At 39.2% G+C, this 22,808-nt stretch overlaps 3 protein-coding genes across 20 annotated transcripts in view; 1 reads left to right on the top strand and 2 right to left on the bottom strand.

Moving 5' to 3' along the window:
- Window positions 1-679, bottom strand: part of CEBPZ (CCAAT enhancer binding protein zeta) — a 28,909-nt gene extending 28,230 nt beyond the window's left edge. Inside the window, exon 1 of one of the 2 annotated variants that reach the window (XM_001166712.7) lies at window positions 342-679. In XM_001166712.7, the coding sequence (XP_001166712.4) occupies window positions 342-497 (156 nt within the window). In that variant the 5' untranslated portion in view covers window positions 498-679. The remainder of the gene's footprint in view (window positions 1-341) is intronic. The other variant, XM_009442303.4, reaches the window with a different exon arrangement.
- Window positions 571-22,378, top strand: NDUFAF7 (NADH:ubiquinone oxidoreductase complex assembly factor 7). 8 transcript variants are annotated; one of them, XR_008546218.1, is made up of 11 exons: window positions 571-690; window positions 1,036-1,196; window positions 5,020-5,100; window positions 6,677-6,787; window positions 10,533-10,746; window positions 11,591-11,649; window positions 12,823-12,933; window positions 15,018-15,161; window positions 16,429-16,602; window positions 17,108-17,399; window positions 22,056-22,378. XR_008546218.1 is itself a non-coding variant. In XM_054677783.2 (10 exons), exons 1-10 carry the CDS (start codon window positions 636-638, stop codon window positions 17,321-17,323), a joined length of 1,326 nt encoding a protein of 441 aa, XP_054533758.1. In that variant the 5' UTR covers window positions 571-635; the 3' UTR covers window positions 17,324-18,130. The 8 variants fall into 8 exon arrangements, 4 of the variants coding, with proteins under 4 accessions (XP_054533758.1, XP_001167175.2, XP_016803855.2 ...); XR_008546219.2 differs by lacking the exon at window positions 571-690 and adding an exon at window positions 695-765; XR_008546220.2 differs by lacking the exon at window positions 571-690 and adding an exon at window positions 709-809.
- Window positions 19,668-22,808, bottom strand: part of PRKD3 (protein kinase D3) — a 74,153-nt gene continuing 71,012 nt past the window's right edge. For 8 of the 10 annotated variants that reach the window (XM_009442300.5, XM_063789134.1, XM_063789136.1 and 5 more), the window contains one exon: window positions 21,910-22,320. In XM_009442300.5, coding sequence (XP_009440575.1) covers window positions 22,147-22,320 — 174 coding nt within the window. In that variant the 3' untranslated portion in view covers window positions 21,910-22,146. Of the gene's footprint in view, window positions 22,321-22,808 lie in introns of all 10 variants that reach the window. The other 2 variants (XM_063789133.1, XM_063789135.1) reach the window with 2 other exon arrangements.

The raw sequence follows: 22,808 nt of genomic DNA, 5'->3' as shown, positions 1-22,808 counted from the left end.
TCCAATACCACTGGTGTTCAAAACACTCATATCACAAGGTCAGGACCAAGAAAAGCCACTCTACGACCTGATGGTGTGATGGTTATACCACGTCAATAAAATCAGAAGATCGCCTACATCCTAAGAATAGCCAGAGAATACAACGTTCAATTCGAAACTTTTCTTTTGTAAACAGCAGTGGAAACCAGCGTGGGAAGCGCACCGAACACATGCTTCAGAGGCTGGGATCTCAGTCCTGGACGCCCGCGCTCCACGCAGCGCGGAAGCGGCGGCGCAGTCAGCCTAGCCACCCGCGGGACTCTCCACGCCTGATCCCGTTCCCCGGAGCCCGCGGCCGTTACCTTGGTGCCTCCGAGCCGTAACACTTCCTCCAGGGAGAACCCATTCTCGGCTTCACTAGTATTATCCTCACCCTTCTCGTCCGGATCTTCTACTGCCTCCTCGGGGCGCCAAGGCCGCTTGGCATGGAACTCCAAAAGCTCCTTGGCTGCCGCCATGGCGGGCAAAGCATACGCGCGTGAAACTCAGCCTATTTCCGCTCTGCCAGTGGCGTAATTCCTGTCGGGGCGTGTCTTCTCCCGGAAATGGTCCAAGCCCCTGCTCCTGGCGGAGCGAGCTAGCCTGCGAATTTCAGCATGAGTGTACTGCTGAGGTCAGGTTTGGGGCCGCTGTGTGCCGTGGCGCGCGCAGGTAAGCGTCAGTCCCCTCGAAGCCCGGTTGCCGTGGAAGCCGCGTGGGGCGCCTTCCTCAGCTCTTCAGTTGAGGGTACCGGGGGATCAAGGGCTCGGGGGCCCACTTCCACCTTGAAGGTGCCCTGGGCTGGAAACGGGTCCGGTACAAACGCAATAGGGCTGCGTAGTCGTGGGCAAGTGGGTGCTGTCTCTGCGCCCCGTGGGCGTGCTAAGCACAGTAGCCCGCGGTCTGCGGTGGGGCGAGGTTAAGGGTTCACGAAGCTGTTTTGAAAACGCTCAGGCGGCTTGCGCTCGTGAATGTTCAGATTTATCATGGGGTCTATTTAATTTGTGTTTTTCGCAGCCATTCCTTTTATTTGGAGAGGGAAATACTTCAGCTCCGGGAATGAGCCTGCAGAAAACCCGGTGACGCCGATGCTGCGGCATCTTATGTACAAAATAAAGTCTACTGGTCCCATCACTGTGGCCGAGTACATGAAGGAGGTGTTGACTAATCCAGCCAAGGTATGGGTCGGGTAGCCCGAGGACTAGGCCCTCTCTAGCCGATTTGCGAGGTGCAAGCCAGGAGGGAGAAGCCCGAAGGTCTTCAGCCCAGGCAGTGGGGGTGCCTGCCAGGGGAAGAGCCATTTCTGAGGACCTGGGGACAGATAATTTGTCAGTTGGTCAGGGCTGGCTCACGTCAGAGGCAGTGCCAGTAAAGAGGAGAAGACACGGTCCAAGGGTGTTTAGGAGACAGAATGTAGCTGATTGGATTTATGATGCGGGAAGGATGACTTTCCTACTTGGCTGATGGTGGGTGGTGTGGATTCATTGCTCTGGGAGAAGGAATGCGGGAGGAAGGATGGAGAGTTCAGGCTGGTATATGAATTTGAAGTGTGTGGGACTCTTAGGTAGAAATCTCCAACAGGCAACTGGAAGTAGGAATTACTGCCTGGAAAGTCGTCTGTGTTGGAATGGCTTCAGCTGGCATCGGAGACATGTGCTGGGTTTTCTCACATGTGCAGTTGAGAATGCAGTCTGGGTCTTCTTCACTGTTCTAGGATTAGGCACAGTCACAGCTTTCTGACCCACGTTTCCTTGTCTGTTCTACAGAGCCATTTGGTGAAAGCCTATAGTCCTTTATTTTAGAATATTTCATCTTTTGCTGGGTTGAAATATGACCTCTGTGGAATTCTGGGGTTAGTTTGGCCATTGTTGTTGGATATGGTAGTGTGACTCAAGTGTCGAGGTTTACCCAAGGCCGGTATCTTTCTTTCGATGCCGGTAGGCAGGGCTGCAAGATAGGTGGCTTAGACTAGTGTGGTGGTACTAGAAATAGAAGAGGGTGGTTTAGAAAGGGACTGACAGGATTTGCCGATGGATTGAGTGATGGAACGGAGGAATCAAGGCTGATTCGCAGTTTTAGCTTGAGCAGTTGGGTGATGATGGTACCTTTTATTGAGATTAAGACAGACAGGACCAGGTTTGGAGGAGTACTAGGGAGAGGGCCTACACCAGGAGCTGCATTTTATACATATTTTGTTAGCAGTGACATGCAGGTGGAGATAGAAAGTAGGCAATTCGCTATAAGAGTCTGGCGTTCAGGGCCGGACGTGGCGGCTCACGCCTGTAATCCCAGCACTTTGGGAGGCCAAGGCGGGTGGATCACGAGGTCAGGAGTTTGAGACCAGCCTGACCAACATGGTGAAACCCCGTCTCTACTAAAAATACAAAAATTAGCCGGGCGTGGTGGCTTGTGCCTGTAATCCCAGCTAGTCAGGAGGCAGGAGAATCGCTTGAACCCGGGACGCAGAGGTTGCAGTGAGCCTGGATTTCGCCATTGCACTCCAGCCTGGGCAACAGAGCGAGACTCTGTCTCAAAAAAAAAAAAAAAAAAGAGCCTGGTGTTCAGAAGAAAGACTGGGCAGGCATATATACATTTGCTTGTCATCAGCATATAGGTCATATTTAAAGCCAAGGAACCAGGGAGAACATACTGAGAGAAAGGAAGGTTTCCCAGCATTGAGAGTAGGGGTAACTCTAAAATGTAGAGGCTCTTAACCTAGGGACCCTTTAATAGAAATCAGGGGTTTCATGAAGCTGGATGGAAAAAATATTATACCTTTATTTTCACTAACTTTCAACTGAAATTTAGCATTTCTTCAATTATGAACATACGCAGCAACTAGTAGCATCAGCAATACCTGTGACTTTGTCATCTGTGGAAATCATTGGTATTTCCTTATCACAATACAGTGATCACAGGCATCTCAGGATTTCATCGTGCTCATCCTTACTTCAAAATTTTGTTAATTATTGGGTCTTTGGCTTGATTATGGGCTTTTTTGTTTGTTGGCTTTTTGAGACAGAGTCTCATTCTGTCACCCAGGCTGGAGTGCAGTAGTGCAATCTTGGCTCACTGCAACCTCCACCTTCAAGGTTCAAAGGATTCTTGTGCCTCAGCCTCCCGAGTAGCTGGGATTACAGGTGTATGTTTCCATGCCCAGCTAGGTTTTTTGTATTTTCAATGGAGATCGGGTTTTGCCTTGTTGGCCAGGCTGGTCTTGAACTCCTGGCCTCACATGATCCGCCTGTCTCAGCCTCCCAAAGTGTTGGGATTACAGGTGTGAGCCACTGTGCCTGGCCTGATTATATTTTTTTAATACACTAGTAAAGAAGTGTATATATCACATTTTTTAGAACATTTGATACACATTTTTCAGTTATTTCTTTGTGGTTCTGTGCATTTAAAAACACTCTGTGAAGGGGTCTATAGGCGTCACTGGGCTACCACAGTGGTTCATAACACAAAAAAGCGTAAATACCCCAATAATGTTTCCTTATGAACGGAACTAGAAAGCCTAGAAGAAGAGATGTTGTGTGGATTGAAAAAATGTTTTTAAAAATGGGAGTGACTTGATTTATTTTGAATGCTGAAGGGGGAAAGTTGAAGCTGGAAGAGAGAAGGGGACGGCTAAAAGGACTCAGGGGAGTTGTATGAGGAATGGTCCAGAGCACAGGCGGAGGGATTAGGTTTGGATGAGAGGAGAAGGGGAAGGCATTTCATTCTTGGAGTCCCCAGATTAGGTTAGAGGCCAGGTGGGGATGGGAAGCTTAGGAAGTTGTATTTTATAACATTCTTTAATTCTGGAGTGAGACTGGGGCCCATGTCACCTATAGTAAGGTGGTAGAATAGGAGCTTGAGAAGCATAAGAAATATTTAACTCAATTCTTGAGTGTTTCTTGAAGGTTAGGCATCGTGCTAAAACTTGGGATATGAAGATAAATAAGGCATGATCTTCTGCAAACAACTATACTTTGTGGTGAAGAACAGAGACAAATAAGCTCAGAAAAGGTGGCACTGGATTTGGCCTTAGGTTGGAGGGCTGGAGGAGGTCAGCTAGGTGGCATTTGAGCAGATTCGGAGGTTGAGTATAAGACTGCCAGGGAAAGTTGAAAAGGGAGAAGGGTGAGGATTTGCAGTGGCATGGATGTCTGGACAAGCAAGGCTAATAAGAAAAAAAAAACAACCCTTTTTCTGGAGATATAATATTCATATAGAAAAGTTCATAAACCACAAGTTTACAGCTCAATGAATTTTCACAAAGCAAATGCTCCCATGTAACCAGCACCCAAATCAAGAAACAGAACATCACCAGCAGGCAGGGCCCATATGTGAGACAGAAAGTGTTAGAATTTGGAGAGGAGGCTGGAGGAGTAGGCAGGGTCTTGCTGTGTTGGGTGTGGGAGCTGGGAGGGGAGGAAGGGTCTGGCGTGCAGAGATGGACGTTACATGACTTCTGCCTTTACGGTCAAGGTGTAATTGTTTTTCTACCGGTTTTGTAAAATGACTGTTACTTTGTAAAACTTGGGTAAAGACACCATATTTCCCTTGCTTATTTATTTATTTATTTATTTATTTTTTGAGATGGAGTCTCACTTTGTCACCTAGGCTGGAGTGCAGTGGCGCGATCTCGGCTCACTGCAAGCTCTCCCTCCGAGGTTCACGCCATTTTCCTGCCTCAGCCTCCCAAATAGCTGGGACTACAGGCACCCTCCACCATGCCCGGCTAATTTTTTTGTATTGTTTTTAGTAGAGATGGGGTTTCACCATGTTAGGCAGGATGGTCTCAATCTCCTGACTTCGTGATCCGCCCGTCTCGGCCTCCCAAAGTGCTGGGATTACAGGCATGAGCCACCACGCCTGGCTCCCCTTGCTTATTTAGAGGAGAGAACTTTCTTACTAAATAATTATTTCACTTTTACATTATTTAAGATTTTGGAGGGGTATTTTTAAAAGGCTTATTTGAAAATTAATTTTGTTTCTCTATTTTCTCTTTTTACTCAGGGTTATTATGTGTACCGTGACATGCTAGGCGAAAAAGGAGATTTCATTACTTCACCTGAAATAAGTCAAATCTTTGGGGAGGTAATATGCTATGTAAAGTATGAATGAAGCTAATATAAACATTTGAGAGCAGATCAAATTGTATTATTCTGTAGTAGTGTTCTACAGCTTTTTTTGTGATTCATCAAAAGTTTTAACTTTATAGTAGTTTATGTACTGAGGGAATAGAGAGGCAGTGGAGGGGAGTAAAATGGTAGAGAGAATATTTGAAAAGTTTATACTCCACTGTAGGAAGAGAAATGGAGAGATAAGAGGGACAAAGAGAAAGAGAAGGAAAGGAGGGGGTCATAAAGAGGACAGAAAAAGGAGAATCAGATGAAGTAAGAGAATGGAAGAAGGGGCCGGGCGTAGTGGCTCACGCCTGTAATCCCAGCACTTTGGGAGGCCGAGGCAGGCGGATCAAGGTCAGGAGATCAAGACCGTCCTGGCTAACACGGTGAAACCCAGTCTCTACTAAAAAAAAAATAGAAAAAATTAGCCGGGCGTGGTGGCGGTCGCCTGTAGTCCCAGCTACTTGGGAGGCTGAGGCAGGAGAATGGCGTGAACCCGGGAGGCGGAGCTTGCAGTGAGCCAAGATAGCGCCACTGCACTCCAGCCTGGGTGACTGAGCAAAACTCCGTCTCAAAAAAAAAAAGAGAATGGAAGAAGGAAGAGAGACAAAAGGAAAGGCGAGGAAAGAGGTAGAGTGCCCAGGAGAGTGCCCGGGAAGGAAGAGAGAAAAGATAAAGAGCATTGAAGAATTAGTGGAATTAAGAGAAGCTCTAAAGCTCCCAGTCATGATTTTAGCCGTAGTTACAGTAAAAGTCTTCTTTTATTTATCTATTTTTTGAGCCAGGGTTTTGCTCTTATTGCCCAGGCTGGAGTGTAGTGGCGCAATCTCGGCTCACTGTAACCTCTGCTTCCCGGGTTCAAGCGATTCTCCTGCCTCAGCCTCCCGAGTAGCTGGGATTACAGGCATGTGCCACCACTCCTGGCTAATTTTGTATTTTTAGTAGAGACAGAGTTTCTCCATGTTGGTCAGGCTGGTCTTGAACTCCCGACCTCAGGTGGTCCACCCGCCTCAGCCTCCCAAAGTGCTGGGATTATAGGCGTGAGCCACCACGCCCAGCTAAGTCTTCCTTTAATAAACAGAATTCTAATTCATTTCCACTAAGTACCTTCTATGAATTTAGAAATAGGAAATAGTGCATACGAGGAAGTAGAATGTGGGTATCGAAAAACATTAGTTATTATAAGAATCATGTAATTGTTTAAATCATATGAATATGAAGAAATGGCATAATCACATTTCATATGTTTATTTGCTTTCAAATACTAATACCTTTCTGCTAGTGATATCCTCTTATCTATGTCATGGGACCTTTTATAGCAGAGGCTGCCTTATTTTTTCCTATTAATCTTCCTAAATGGTGTATGTTATGATGTAGTCCCAGGAAGTTCCTATGTGAACATGTACGTATGTATTGAACAACATACATATGGCTGTACACATTTTGCTTTTTGGCATATAGTGCATATTTATGTGAAATTTTATATTGTGGTATACTTTTATACTTTATAATACTTTAATATGTGTTTTTTTTTTCCCTTTTCACAGCTACTAGGTATATGGTTCATTAGTGAATGGATGGCCACTGGAAAAAGCACAGCTTTCCAGCTGGTGGAACTGGGCCCAGGTAGGGGAACCCTCGTGGGAGATATTTTGAGGGTAGGTAATAAAAGAATGTCTTTTAGTCTCATGTAAGTGAATTTTAGTACTTCTGAGTGTGCAAACCATGTTGATTTCATTGGTTTCCAGTTCCTTAATTTCATATTTCTCAGCTAAAATATAATGTCAGAATAATGTAATCAGTTATTACTTACTGTTGTCTGTAAACTTAAAAATTGGAGGGGAGGGGGAGAATATGAAAGCTAAAAATAGGAAACATTTAGAAGACATTATGGGAGAGTGTATTTGTTTTCTCAGGAAGGAAAGTTGTTACTTATATAAAAAGTTTAGGCCAGGCATGGTGGCTCAATCCTAGCACTTTGAGAGGCCAAGGTGGGCGGATCACAAGGTCAGGAGTTCGAGACCAGCCTGACCAACATAGTGAAACCCCGTCTCTAGTAAAAATACAAAAATTAGCCGGGCATGGTGGCGTGCATCTGTAATCCAGCTACTCAGGAGGCTGAGGCAGGCAATCGCTTGAACCCAGGAGGCAGAGGTTGCAGTGATTGCTGCAGTGATTGATTGCAGAGCTGAGATTGCGCCATTGCACTCCAGCCTGGTGACAGAGCGAGACTCCGTCTCAAAAAAAAAAAAAGTTTAGGCTGGGCAAAGTGGCTCATGCCTGTAATCCTAGCACTTTGGGGGGCCAAGGTGGGAGGATTGCTTGAGGCCAAGAGTTCAAGACCAACCTGGCCAACAAAGCAAGACCTCGTCTCTTTTTATATTAAAAAAAAAAAAAGCAGAAGGCATAAAGCAAAAGATTAATATTTCATTTCTTACATTAAAATTAAAAACTTCTTGCTCTACAAATAAACTAGCAGCTTTTTGTTCTTCAGAGACCCCATTAAGAGAGTGATTAGACAAGCCACAGAGTGGGAGAAGTTATTTGTAACACGTAACCAACAGAGAACTAGTAGTTAGAATTATTTAAATAACTCCTTTAGGTCAGTAAGAAGACAGATAACTTGAGAAAAATCAGGCCAAAGATGTGAACAAGTCCATTCATAAAAGAGGAAAATACAAACGGCTAAAAAAGCAAAAAAAAAAAAAAAAAAAAAGATTAGTCTTATTGGTAGTCAGGGAGATGAAAATTAAAATCACAATGAGATACTACTGTAACCCTTGCCAGATTAGGAAAAAAAGCTAAAAGTCTGTCAACACCAAGTATTGGTGAAGATGTGGATTTGTGGATCAATGGCAACTCTCATATACTGCTTGTAAAACTATAATTTAGTACATCCTTTTTTCTTTCTCTTTTTTTTTTTTTTTTTTTTTTGAGACAGAGTCTCACTTTGTCGCTCAGGCTGGAGTGCAGTGGTACGATCTTGGCTCACTGCAACCTCTGCCTCCCAGGTTCAGGCGATTCTTGTCCCCCAGCCTCTTGAGTAGCAGGGATAATAGGTGTGGATCACTACACCTGGCTAATTTTTTTATTTTTAGTAGAGAAGGGGTTTTACCATGCTGGCCAGGCTGATCTTGAACTCTTGGCCTGAAGTGGTCCGCCTGCCTCGGCCTCCCAGAGTGCTGGGATTACAGGCATGAGCCCCCGTACCCAGCCTTGTACAACCTTTTTGAAAAGCTATTGGCCATTATCTATTAACATCAAAGTTTCTTATATTGTATGACCCAGCAATTTTACTGCTAGTGATATACCCTAGAGAAACTAGTGTATATGTGTACCAGGAGACACATACAAGAAGATAGCAGCATTGTATAAAATAGCAGAAAATAACAGCACAAATGCCCATCAGGGGGGTAAATGAATCAGTTAATTGTGGTATAGTCATACAGTGGAATACGAAGTACTGCAAGAATGCGTGAAATCACAGTGGAATATAACAGTATTCAACATGAAACAAGATGTGTGAAAGTAGCAGTTTGCAAAAGAGTTCGTATCATATGATTGTATTTATATAAAATCCAAAAAATAGTCAACATTAAACAATATGTATTTGGTGATAAAAATATATTTAGTAACATTTATAAAGAAAAGTCAGGGTGTTATTAACTCAAGATTCAGAATGGTGGTGACTTCCAAGGGTAGAGGGAGTCCACAGGGGCTTTGGAGATAAGGTCATGTCCCATTTGTGGTAGATATTCTCTCTTGTATCATTGTTTCTATCAGTCTACGTACTATTTTATGAAAACATTAAAAAGGAGGACAGTTGTTTATAGTAATAGTATTTATTAATAATAATAATAGTAATAGTATTTATTAAACTTTTGTAGTTTTGTAGTTTTTAGTATTTTGGAACTCATTAGTGTTTTTGAGTTTATTTTATATGTACCTGACAATTCAATGTAAAAAACAAACATGGCTGGGCGCAGTGGCCCATGCCTGTAATCGCAGCACTTTGGGAGTTCGAGGCTCCCAAAGTTCAAGATCAGCTTGGGCAATACGGTGAAACTCCATCTCTACAAAAAATACAAAAATTACCCAGTCGTGGTAGCATGCGTCTGTGGTCGAAGCTAGTTGAGGGGCTGAGATGGGAGGATTGCTTGAGCCCAGGAGGTTGAGGCTGCAGTGAGCTGTGATTATGCCTCTGAGTAACAAAGTGAGACCCTGTCTCAAAAAAAAAACCAAAAAACACCAACACATACTCAATATAAATTTAAATTTCTTGATGCTTTATGGTTTTTGCTTTAAATTAGAAATTAAAGGATTTAAAAAATATATAAAATATATAAACATATGACAAATAAGAATCTTGATTATTTGGGTGAAGAAAGAAAACAAAATCACGAATTTAAATTTCCAGGGCTCTATTTTATGTTTTTCAGCAAGGTCATTTGAATATAAAATATTTAATAAGGACCTCAAATCATATTTTCTTGTTCAAGTACTTTAAAAGTCGATTCCAGAGCCCTTAAAATGTATGAAGGATGCTTTTCCAGACTGAGTCATAAGAAGTCCTAAAAGCCAAAGAATTTAAAGGGTTGTAAAGCAAATAGCCAGAGAAGTGTCAGACCTGTTTTATTTTTGATGTTACCTTCTGAAGGAATTTCTCCTGGGAAGTTTTTCCATTTGTATTTCGATCTCAAAACTAAATTTGGAAAAATCATCTTGTTCATATTATCAGTCTGGATGTGCATATTCATATCTCAAAAGTATTAATTGGAGGCAGATCACCAGTAGAAATTAAATTCAAATGAAAAATAATGTTGATACACTTTATGCTTTTGCTATTGAATTTTTAGCCTTAAAAGATTGGTAAAATATTAGTATTTTCCTTTTTCCCTTGCATGTTTACAACAGTGAAAAAATGTGTAGCTAAATATAGATTGAAAATGTGGCAGACCCCCGAGTTAAGCAGTCAGGTTTTCAGTACCATTCAGATTTGGTTCTTTGAGGTTAGAGTTCTCATCATCTCAAAGATGAGATTATTTCCTAGACCTAGAGATGTTATCAAATCAAGGCTGTGTACATTTTATTTCCTTGGTCTTTTTTTAGACTCCATAATCTGAATCATTGTTTTTATCAGATGCCAAATCTTTTATTTTCATTTGTTAATCATAATTTATCATTAGGAAACCAAATTGTGCATTGTTCATTTCTTATTTAGATTATGCTTAACAACTAGTAGGTTATGATTCTTATAGACTGCTGGAGAGTGGCTTGGGTAAGGAACACATCTCTCTGAAATATTACTTCTATTGTGACATGACTAAATCATTGTTGTAAATGATTAGGAAACTTAAAACCTACTTAACACATTGTATTTTTTTTTCTTCTTTTGGTATTTAGGTGTTCACTCAACTTGGATCTGTGCTGAAAAATTGTGACATTTCAGTACATCTGGTAGAGGTAAGCCAAAAATTAAGTGAGATTCAAGCATTGACACTGACTGAAGAGAAGGTCCCATTAGAGCGAAATGCTGGATCCCCAGTGTATATGAAAGGTGTCACTAAGTCTGGGATTCCAATTTCCTGGTACCGAGATCTGCATGATGTTCCAAAAGGTAATTACCTTTATGTGGATTAATGAAAGAATTTTGATCACAACCCTCACAGTATTGATGGGACTGTAACTTTTTACAGCAATATAATAGATTGAGTTACTGCTGCCAAGTCCCTTATCCATAGAGAGTAGCCTACTTTTTTCTAGAAAAGAGCATCTTAATAGAAAATAAAGTTGCCTGATATTAAGTAGTAGTTTATTTCATGAAGCTTTGTAAAATCCCAAACAAAATGTAAATCTCCTTTGTACTTTTGAGTATTTCCCTATAGCTAGGGTTGTACCGATGACGGAGTAGCCCAAGGCAGCTGGGGCTGATGGAAGCAGTGTTAGTAGGTGGGTTTAGTTCAGTTATAGAGTCTTTTAAAAAATCCTTACTTGCCTAAAGACAAGCAAGGTGTGGGGGAAAAATCCCTGTACTAGTCAGGAATACTGACTAGTATTGACTAGTTTGAGTCTTGACTCAAAGCCAAAGTGGGGGTACGATCTTGGGTAAGGGATCTCAAGCCATTCCTGCCTCAGCCTTCTCAGGCTGAGAAGCCCGATTTTATGAAATCAAATTCCCTTCCAGCTAACAATTCTGACTTCTAATTTCTTTCAAGCCTTGTGATGAATAAAAGCTTTAACTGCTATTTCAGGTATTTCCATTTTCTGACCCCATTTATGTGTAAAATAAGAATAGTAATAATTGTTCTATGTTCTGCAGTGTAAGTTTTCCATGAAGAGGTAGATAATTCTGTGGTAGTGATGATTATGGAGGAAGTAGGCATTTTTTTTACAGTTAATATTCAAAAGAATTAATTCCTGTGAAATGTGGAAACATTAATTGTTTTCCTCTTTTTAAATAGGGTACAGCTTTTATCTTGCACATGAATTTTTTGATGTTCTTCCTGTGCATAAATTTCAGGTATTGAGGGGGGAAAAAAGTCATGTCTATAATTGAATACAAAAGGCATTGTGTTGCCAATGTTTATGGTATTTATTCAGTATACAAATTTTACTTGTTGAGGTTATTTTTAACTATTATTTGGAATTTTGGTACACAAATAATTCAAAAGCAAAAAATGAAATATGAATGAGAATTGTTAGTTCTCCTGGGATAATTATTAAGAATTCTTAAGTCTTCTGATTTGAAGAAGTAAGGGAATGAAAAATGGTAAGATGGTAACTGGCTATGGTGCAATGAAGGATTTACTTAAGCAAAAAAAAATTTTTTTTTAAAGAGATAGGGTATTGCTATGTTGCCCAGGCTGGTCTTGAACTCCAGGGCTCAAGTGTTCATCCTGCCTCAGCATCCCAAGGAGCTGGGACTACAGGTGTGCGCCACTGCACCCAGCCAACCTTAGCACATTTTAAAAAATTATAGATTAAACTTTTTTGGGCCAGGCATGGTGGCTTACACCTGTAATCTCAGCACTTTGGGAGGCCGAGGTGGGTGAATCACTTGAGGTCAGGAGTTCAAGACCAGCCTGGCCAACATGACAAAACCCTGTGTCTACTAAAAATACAAAAATTATCTGGGCTTGGTGGCACGTGCCTGTACTTCCCAGCTACTAGGGAGGCTGAGGCATGAGAATCGCTTGAACCCAGGAGGCAGAGGTTGCAGTGAGCTGAGATTGCACCACTGCACTCCAGCCTGGGCAACAAAGCGAGAGCTTGTCTCAAAAAAAAAAATAAATAAATAAAACTTTTCTTCATTCTTTCTGTGAGGAGATTTAAGATTTGGTGATAATGTATATGTACTGGTAATTTGTGAGAAGAAGAGCAGCTCTCATGATCCTGTAGTAATTTGTTAGTAAAGCTTCTGGCTATTCTTCGTGAGTCTATTTCCATTTTTTGGGTACTTTCCATGCTGCTGATTTTATCTTCCACAGCGTCATCTCTGTTATTGTTTCTTTTGCATCGATTGGTCTACTCATTGTTCAAAGGCAATGAAGTAATGAATTTAAGTAATTTTAAATAGTAACTTCTCTGTAAATGTTAGTTACTTACGGTAAGAGGAGAAAAAGCTATTTTTGGTAGAAGCAATGTAGAGAACAAACTTGCAAAAATTTGTTTTTATGTGTTATTTTGTGTTTAGAAAACACCACAGGGATGGCGAGAAGTATTTGTTGACATTGATCCACAGGTTTCTGATAAACTGAGGTTTGTTTTGGCACCTTCTGCCACCCCAGCAGAAGCCTTCATACAAGTAAGAATATGCTTTTTTAAGTTTCTTTTATTGCTCACAGAATCTTCAAAGTCTTATTTTCTGAGTTACTACTTTAGAGTTTTAGAGTTCCTTTACAGGAAGAGTTGCCAGTAGCATACGAGGTGCTTTTTATTGACAGTGAAAGTGCAGAGGAGCTAGAGGCAGGAGCATGGGTTAAAATCATTTCTTAAGTGTGTGACCTTAACGTCATGTAGTAAGAGAAAGTAAGTAACCGCTTACTCAGCCAAGTCTCTTACTTTCACTGCTTATCTCAGTTTCATGTCAAATGGTAATGGTATTGTCCACAGGAAGAGTTTACATCTGTGAAAGCAATGTAGTACAGACTATAGTAAATTAACAATAACAGCTAACGTTTGTTGAGTACTTTGTGTTACTCTGTTTTCTCATTTAATTCTCAAAGCAACTGTATTAGGTAGGTTCTATTATTATCCTTCTTTGGGCTACAGCATGGCTTTTATCCCATGCTTCCACACAGATCTCAGTTTGATTCGGCCAGAATGGTAGAATTACTACTGCTTTCTGTTGATCTCAAGGAATCATTGCAAGAGCCTGTCTATTGTGGCTTGTTTAAAGGTACAAAAAAATCCCTGTACTTCTCAGGAACGTCCAGGCTTCAGACTGCCTCTTTTTTTTTAATCCTTTTTTTCCAGCTCAGAAGATGATTTCTACTTTCTGGACCTTAACTGAGATCTTCTTACTTAGAAATTATCAGTTTTAAAAGCACAAGAGCTTTTAAACTTAAATGTATGAATTAAGTTTTGTTAAGTATAAATTTAAATGTCAGACTGAACACTTATGAACACCTGTTTTTTCATAGTATAGCAATCTAAGTTTACCTGAATGACAAATTCATAGAACTACCAAGAACTAACCTCCTGGCCCTGGGAGTTCATTTAGTTCTTGACCTAATTAGTATTCAGTTAGGAAGGGAGGGAGCGAATATTCTCTTTCACTTGAATGAGATGAGTGGTAATACATGTCATCTTGAAGAGTAGCCTAAGATAGAATGTCAGCATGATCAGCGTGTCCACTGATGCCTGATGAGGCTGACTTCATGGTTTTTATAGTTAAGCCACAGTAATTTGATTGCACTATTAGCTAAATGGTTAGTTATATTTAATCCTCACAATAAACCTACAATATCTATAAGGAAGAAAACAACTCAGAAAGTTTAAGTAACTTGTCTACCAGTAAGCATAGGAAGAGCTGGAGCTGAGATTTAACTTCATCTTACTCTATGCCTGTTACCATAGGCAGACATCAGGGCAGGTCATTACTGCATTTCTATAATAAGGTGTTAGGAAGGAGTACAAGTTAATGTATGTTTTCATAATGAAGGGAAAGAAATACCACATTTTCAATCAGATCAGGAAGTAGTGAAATTTCATATATACTAGTCAGGTTGACAAGTGTTAATACTTAGTGTGATTTTGCTTTTTAAGCTAGTACACACTTATTGTGGCCCCTTAGTTAAGTGGACATCTTGGGGTAATAACGGTTTCAATACATTGGCACTAGTTTATAAGCCAGCGTTTCTTGATGTAGGGCATATCATTGGGATACTTTCTGGCACAACAGAGGGCATGATAATTTAATTGTCTAATAGGGTCTGCTTCATGTTATTGGATTTATACCATTTGTTCTTTCAGCACAATATTTTCATTGACTGTTATGTGCCTGGCACTGTTTTAGGCAGACAAAAAAATCCCTTTCCCATGCTTTCAACCTAGAGGAATGTGTTTATATGATTTGTGATATAAAAGTAATTTTACATTAAATGATAATGCTCTAGGCCATCTGGGGGGATTGGGAGGGCATTTGCCTTTTTATAAAAGAGATTAAAATGTCTTTGTAAATCAAGTGGGATAGCATCAAAGAACTAAGGAGTTTTGTATAATAAAAAGGGAGTCAGGTGAAAAGTTGAGTGTAGAGAACATACTCATATTAAGAATTTATTTTTATTAAAACTTAAGAAATGCTCATTGAGGAAAAACCTGAAAAACCGTAAGGAAGTCATTCTTTTGAATGATGCATTTTGACTCTTGCAATGATCCCTTTACTAGCATGACGAAACAAGGGATCATGTTGAAGTGTGTCCTGACGCTGGTGTTATCATCGAGGAACTTTCTCAACGCATTGCATTAACTGGAGGTGCTGCACTGGTTGCTGATTATGGTCATGATGGAACAAAGACAGATACCTTCAGAGTATGTATAATTCAGTAACATGATTTATCAGAATTTCAGTGTTAGATCTGAAGCCCATTGAAGAGCTTTGATTTCTACAGTGCCTGGTATTGTTGTATTACATTATTTTATAGTTAACATTAATTCATGCTATTGTAATTCCCCTTAACCCTAGTTCTTACTGCTAACACTGAGTCTACTGTCCAGCCCTCCTTTAACAGGATCTGAATTGTGTACATTCTTCCTTAGTTGTAGAACCTATGTTTACATAAATCCAGATAAGCAGCTGAATAATACAAATGGAAAGATTTTCTTCACATTCTTAAACCTATCTGTACCCCCCTTCATTCAAGAAAAATTTTGGTACTTCTTTGCAGATTTAAACTACCTACTGTAATCATTCTAGCTTTTTCTATCATATTTTCAACATTTTTTCCCTTTCCAGATGTATTCTTTTACACTGTTCCTAAACATCCTTTCTTAATGATCTTTGAATATAATCAATTCTATTCAATATACTTTAATTGAAAAACATTTAACTAAATGCTCTTAGTCATTTTCTAGGTCTGTGATTCTTAATTTCTAACTTTATTATATCTAAAAATAACCTGGATAGTTTGTTGAAAATACTCATTCTCTAGCCTCACCTCCAGGATTCTGACTGACCAGGTCCGGTTAGGGTCAGTAATATATTCTCAGGTGATTTTTTTTTTTAAGTAATTTCAACTTTTATTTTAGATTTAGGGGGTACATGAGGCAGGTTTGTTATTTGTTACATGGGTATATTGCATTGACTCTGAGGTTTGGGGTACAAGTGAGCCTGTCACCCAGGTGGCAAGCATAGTACTCAGTAGATAGATTTTCAGCCCTTGTTCCCCTCCTCCTGTCTCCCCTCTAGTAGTCACCAGTGTTTGTTCCCATAAGTATGTTCACGTGTACCCAGTGTTTAGCTCTAAGTGAGATGTACATGTGGTATTTGGTTTTGTCCCTGCATTAATTCACTTAGGATAATGGCCTCCAGCTATGTCTACGTTGCTGAAAAGGACGTGATTTCATTTTTTTTTATGGCTGTGTAGTAGTTTGTAGTGTATCTCAGGTGATTCTGATGCATGGTTGATGCATATACTTTGTAAAACACTGCCTAGGTGTTCCCTGCCTAGAGAATTAATGAGAGCTCTATTCCGTCACCTCAAGCATTAATGTAAATATTAAATAACTTTAATATGATAGCATTTCTTTAATCTTAATAACCATAAAAGGGCAAAAATCTGATTTCTTTATGTTCAAGGGGTTTTGCGACCACAAGCTTCATGATGTCTTAATTGCCCCAGGAACAGCAGATCTAACAGCTGATGTGGACTTCAGTTATTTGCGAAGAATGGCACAGGGAAAAGTAGCCTCTCTGGGCCCAATAAAACAACACACATTTTTAAAAAATATGGGTATTGATGTCCGGCTGAAGGTAAGGTTTATTTTATTTCACTGTTATTAAGTACTTTCATAGTATTTCAAAAATTACTTTAAATAGTATGTTCACCTGGCCTTAATGCTCTTGTAGTTAGCCAATCCTTGGTATTCCAGTCTTTTCAGGTAGTATAGGATTTAGTAACTAGTCTGGTAAGTTTTATGCATCTCCATGGGAGGTAGCATTAAGACTTCCAAATAGTGTTTTTGTTTGTTAAGAAAACTGCGTTTATGGGTATGAATTTTCTAACTGTTCTTCTGAGAACACCTAAACCTTACTGTAGATCAAACCCCCTGAGGATATTTGTTAAAAATGCAAATCCTTAGGTTTGTTTCACACCAATCTACATTTTTAATAAGTACTCTATGATTCTCAGGCAGGTAATCAGAAGTCACATTTTGAGTGCTGTTTTATTGGAATATTTGAGAGTCATTAGTATTGCTGCATGTAACTAGGAATCCTGTCTTCTGGTTATTTTTGCTAAGAATTTTTTTCTTTTCAGGTTCTTTTAGATAAATCAAATGAGCCATCAGTGAGGCAGCAGTTACTTCAAGGATATGATATGTTAATGAATCCAAAGAAGATGGGAGAGAGATTTAACTTTTTTGCCTTGCTACCTCATCAGAGACTTCAAGGTGGAAGATATCAGAGGAATGCACGTCAGTCAAAACCCTTTGCATCCGTTGTAGCTGGGTTTAGTGAACTTGCTTGGCAGTGATATTTCAGCTTGGACATTTTACTCTTCAGTCGGCCCAAGAAATCAAAATAAAGGAAACACATTTCATACACTGCAGGTAACAAAAGTCAAAGTATTTTATCTTTCCACAGCAAGAACAGTCCATGTTGTATATAATACAACCAACATTATAGAACTTTTAGGGTTGTGACTGGCTTTGGTGCAAATGTGTGCTCAAGCTAGTAAGTTATTGTGAAACTGAGTTTCCTTTAACTTACAAAGCTAGTTGCCATATTTCTATTTTATTTTAAAAAGTAAACATGCGGCTGGGCGTGGTGGCTCATGCCTGTAATCCCAGCACTTTGGGAGGCTGAGGTGGGCATATCACCTGAGGTCAGCAGTTAAAGACCAGCCTGACCAAAATGGAGAAACCCCATCTCTACTAAAAATACAAAACTAGCCGGGTATGGTGGTACATGCCGGTAATCCCAGCTACTCAGGAGGCTGAGACAGGAGAATCACTTGAACCTGGGAGGTGGAGGTTGCGGTGAGCTGAGATCGTGCCACTGCACTCCAGCCTGGGCAACAAGAGCAAAACTCCCTCTCAAAAAAAAAAGTAAACATGGGCACTGATGGTTTTAATAAAAATGGGAAACAGACTAAATGGCTATTCACAGGAAACTGATAAGATATATGTTATTTTTTTTAAATGAGCTAGGGCAATATGTTTTGACAGAAAACTCTTAAGATTTAGTAAGTGAAAAAAAGTAGGATGCAAGAGTTTTTATAGTTGATTCCATTTTTGTTGAAGGAGAAAAACTAAATAAATACAAGTAATTTCATAGAAACGAATACACTAGTGTACACTGGTTGTTTTCTGTGATATGTACTTGCATACAAAGTAAGGAATGAATGCACAATTTTCCCAATTTGGAAGTGACTTTGAGGGGCAGGGTGTGGCTGGGTATTTGAATTTCTTACATCGTGCATCTGTGCATTTTTAAAAAAATTATGAAGGTCACAGTAAGAAACAGTAAATCTTGACATGTAGTTCAAATATGAGTTGGAGACCAGCCTGGCCAACATGGTGAAACCCCATTTCTACTAAAAATACAAAAATTAGCCTGGTGTGGTGGTGGGCGCCTGTAATCCTAGCTACTCACGAGGCTGAGGTAGGAGAATCGCTTGAACCCGGGAGGCGGAGGTTGCAGTGAGGGGAGATTGCTCCGTTGCACTCTAGCCTGTGATAGAGACACACACACACACACACACACACACACACACACACACAGTGAGGGGAGATTGCTCCGTTGCACTCTAGCCTGTGATAGAGACACACACACACACACACACAGCCTAGGAGGAATAATTTTCAGATAAATGTCAAGTTTTAGTTCTGTATTATGTTTTCATTTTTTGGTTGTTAGAAGCTGTGTGTTAATACTGGAAACATAGAGTTAGAGAATTATTAATTAGCAACACAGATTTACAAGGGAGATTAAAGGGAAAGAATATTTTCCCTTGATGTCTTGAATTTACGGCTTAACTGTATCAGAAGTTCATTGGCAGTGATGAACTGTTGCTTTTTATTGCTGCTTCTGCTTGACAGGAGTAGCATTCTATCCACACTACATGGCCATATCATGTAGCCTTTGAATGTGGCCCAACACAAATATGTAAGCTTTCTTAAAACATTATGAGATTTTTTTTTTTGCAATTTTTTTTTTCAAGCTCATTAGCTATCATTAGTGGTGGTGTATTTTATGTGTGGCACAAGACAGTTCTTCCAATGTGGCTAGGACCTAAAAGATTAGACACCCCTGCACTAAAGTAAAGGAAGACGGAGGCCTTGCTTTTCAGATGCTGCCCAGCCTCGGGCCACTCCTAGTTGTTCTCATTCTAGATTCCTGTATTTGTTTTCTTTTTTCAAAGACTTGGTTGGGAGAATTTTTGAAAGATGAGTTAAACGTCCATAGTTGGCTCCTCTCAGATATGTTAAAGTTTTTATAATTAAGGGGCTAGAGCCAGGCAATGCCTTATATCTTAACACCTAGAAAGTTTGATATTAAGTTTTTAACTTTTTAAAGCCTTCTGGTAGTATAACAGTTGGATAATTTGGTGGTAGTTTCTGAAAAAGTTATACTTTACAAGAAATGAGACCTCCAGATAATCAACTCAAATTTAGTATAAAATTATAAAATGAGCTTTTTTTTATTTTTGGCAGGTTAAAAAAAAATCAGTGTTTTTAAATATAGCATTAGTTCCATTCACAAATACTGTTTCCAAAATAGTTCTTTTACCAAGGTCTGGTAAAATAACACAACCAGGTAAAACTTTTCTTTGGATACTTATACTAGAAATAGGCTCAGGTTTTCACATGGAAAAGTATGGTGATAGGAAATACATTTTATTATCAAGCTTCCAGTATATTTACAAAAAGTTGGATGTAACCAAAAAAATATTAAAAATGTACTGAACAGTCATTATAGACTACTTTGTACATTATCAAATGTTTCTAGCAATTACTTCTTATACAAACACGACTTAAAGACAAAAAGTTATGCAGGTTATACAGTATCTGGAATAATCATTCAACTCCAGATTCTCTGACAGACAGTGCCTTTACAAAATTTTTAGAAAACTTCTTAGGCATTTAACAACAAATACAAAGAGTGCAATTAATTTCATGGCTTGTAAAGTTTGACTATGTAAGTAGAGCAAACAAACATCGTTCCAGTTAATTTTCACCTTACGTAGTAAAACCACAGTAGATTGATTGCCTAGTGACTCAGAATTATTCCATTTTGTGTGTGTTGATATAAACACACTTTGGTGAAACTGGGAAGTCATCCTCTATCACAGGGAAAATAACATTTCTAAAAAAAAATTTTTTTTGAAAATTAATTTGATTTAATCTTTGAAGCTTCTATAGAAGGACAAATTACCAAGAGGGGAATGTTTCCTGGAGGTATTTATGGGTAGATAGTACAGCATAATGGTTGGGTGGGCTAAGGGTAAGATTAGAGCCATACTACTGGTCTCAAATACTACTAACTGTTTGAAATTTGGCAGTAAGTTAATCTCCCCTTGCCTCAGTTTTCTTATCTTTAAGATGAAGCTCATAATGACTTAACACTATGGCTGCTGTGAGGGTAAACTAAAACATAAAAGAACTTAGAACACAGGAGTACTGCATACTGTTTGCTACTATTCTTTCAAGGATATTTTTAGTCTAGACAGGAGACTAGCTTCAGGGATGTCGAAAGGCCTTCTCAGTCTGTTCATGTACCAGAACATTCTTTTTTTTTTTTGCTACCTCAAATTCGGTGGGCAATGATAGTTAACACTTTCCTAGTTTTTAGTTTATTTGACTGCATTCATACATATCTGATCTTCACGACAACACTGTGACAAAGGGAGAGGCAAGAATGATAATCTTCATTTTACAGACTGAGGAACTGCAGACAGACCTGCCATCTGTCCAGGCCAACATAACTAACAAGTAGTGGAGTCCAAGACCTCAGCAAAAGTTTTGTTCTTTTACTTTTGTTAGAGTGGAGAAGAAAAAAAAAAAAAAGGTTTACAATGATTACTGAGAAATGAAGAAATAAGCCACTGTTTCTTACAAGTAGATGGTCCCACATCTTAAACTTTGGGGAAGATATTTAAAAATATTTTTTAAATAGCTGGCTGCTGGAGCTGAAATGTAAAAAGAAGTACTTCTTTCATTCTTTAATTTGCTGTGCTGATAATACAGCCCCAGCCTTATAAACTGTTTCATGCTCCACTCCTACACATCCCCTCAAACTGCTTAAAATAATTGACTTTAAAACACTCCAGATATCTGCAAAGCCCAGTAGGCTAGGGGAAGGAGAAAAAAGGATACTGTTTGCTATACAGTAACTGTAGCATTAACTGACCCTGCACTGGCCCTGCTAAAAAGCAGAAATTACTGACTGAACCCTAGGTAAAGATAAATTGTGTAAAGCTGAGATCTGCACCTGCTGAATGCTGGAATCCAGTACTGGCATCAAGATGGTGTCGTCAGAACATGCATATTTAGCAGCAGAGTGGAGCTATGCAGACACACAACTCAGCACTTAGACCAGCAGTACTCTTCCTTTTGTAACATCATTTGTCCCTAATTATCTTAGAAGCTGTTGCAACACACAGAAGGTGACAATCCTTATGCTGTATAGAACATATTCAGAGTAGCAGAGCAACTCCAAAAAGGTTAGGAATCACTATTTTGGAGTCTTGATTGACCTAAAAAAGAAAGGTAAAACAGCCCAGTGCGCTTTTTCTAGGCATCTAAGAAAAACCCTTCAATGCCTCTATGGTTGGTTAAACCAATGTTAAAAGTCCTTATAGTAACATCACATAATGGTAACCTCACAGTTATCTCTTAAATACAAGCCTGTCGAGTAATCAATCTTGTAAGTCTTGTATAATTTAGCCAAGCTATATAGTAACTGGATGCTAGCTTGACTTGTTTTTCCTTAAAAAAACAAACAAACAAAAAAACATATATTTATATATATATATATATATAAACAGAAAAGGGAAGACAAATTAAGTGAGCCTATTGTATTAAAGTGAAGGATTAAGAAAAAATACAAAACCAGTTATTGCTTAGGCTAAAAAAGTTTATAAAAAGCTTCACCTTGATTCCATTATGACTTCTTCTTATTCAGTTTCCCGCCTGTACCTACTCATTATGAACTACAGTACTGGTCTCACTTATTCGTTATCATATTTCTTCATATCTTTGCAGCACTGCAGATGACAATCTACAAAGAACAAGTTACACAGCAAAATATCAGTCCATAAAATGAAATCCTTCCTTATTTAGGTTAGCTCAGTCATTAAGGATCTTCTTCCATATCATCTGGATTAGGAGCCATAATGAAGTGCTTTGGGTATACAAGGTTATGTGTGTATGCATGTATTTCCCAGCGAGCATCATCACTTTCATGTGTAATGTAACGTTCTCCAATGCGAGTTTCAAATTCTCTAAGGTCAAGCCAAGTCTGATAGTCCTAGGAGAAAATGAAATTGTAATGATGAAACAAAAGAAACAAAATACTGTCAACCTGGTTTTTGTTTTGTGTTTTTTTGTTGTTGTTGTTTAGTGCCCTAGTCAAATAATTGACAGGCGCTACTCATAAGTATCTACTATATACTAAGTTCTACTTGTGATATTTTAAATGAGCAATTTAAAGAAATTTTTCAAACTCAGAGTCTCCAATGAATGAACGTAACTAATTTCTGAAATTTAAAAAAATTTGCTTCAGGCTTCTTAGGTGGCTAATAATAATCACTAAAACATTTTGTTCTATACAACGTGAGGCCTAAACCTTACTCAAAGTGGGGGAAAGTGCTTGGATGCTTATTAGGATAATTTAGTAACTGGTAGATGAGATTACATTTGTTTTAAAGCTAATTCTGCCTCTCACTCCCTTTAAAATAGTTCTAAAGCTTCCCTCCTTACTCTGAAGTTTGGAGGGTATCTTTTGATAAATCTATA

This window comes from Pan troglodytes, chromosome 12 (genome assembly GCF_028858775.2).
Source record: "Pan troglodytes isolate AG18354 chromosome 12, NHGRI_mPanTro3-v2.0_pri, whole genome shotgun sequence".
Lineage (NCBI taxonomy): Eukaryota > Metazoa > Chordata > Mammalia > Primates > Hominidae > Pan > Pan troglodytes.
This window is presented reverse-complemented; position numbering and strand designations above follow the sequence as displayed.

Coding starts and splice junctions, on each gene's coding strand:
- NDUFAF7 (XM_054677783.2), top strand. CDS start 636: ATGAGTGTACTGCTGAGGTCAGGTTTGGGGCCGCTGTGTGCCGTGGCG. Junction 12,934..15,017: donor CAGCAGAAGCCTTCATACAA/GTAAGAATATGC, acceptor TCCCTTTACTAG/CATGACGAAACAAGGGATCA. Junction 16,603..17,107: donor GTATTGATGTCCGGCTGAAG/GTAAGGTTTATT, acceptor TTTTCTTTTCAG/GTTCTTTTAGATAAATCAAA.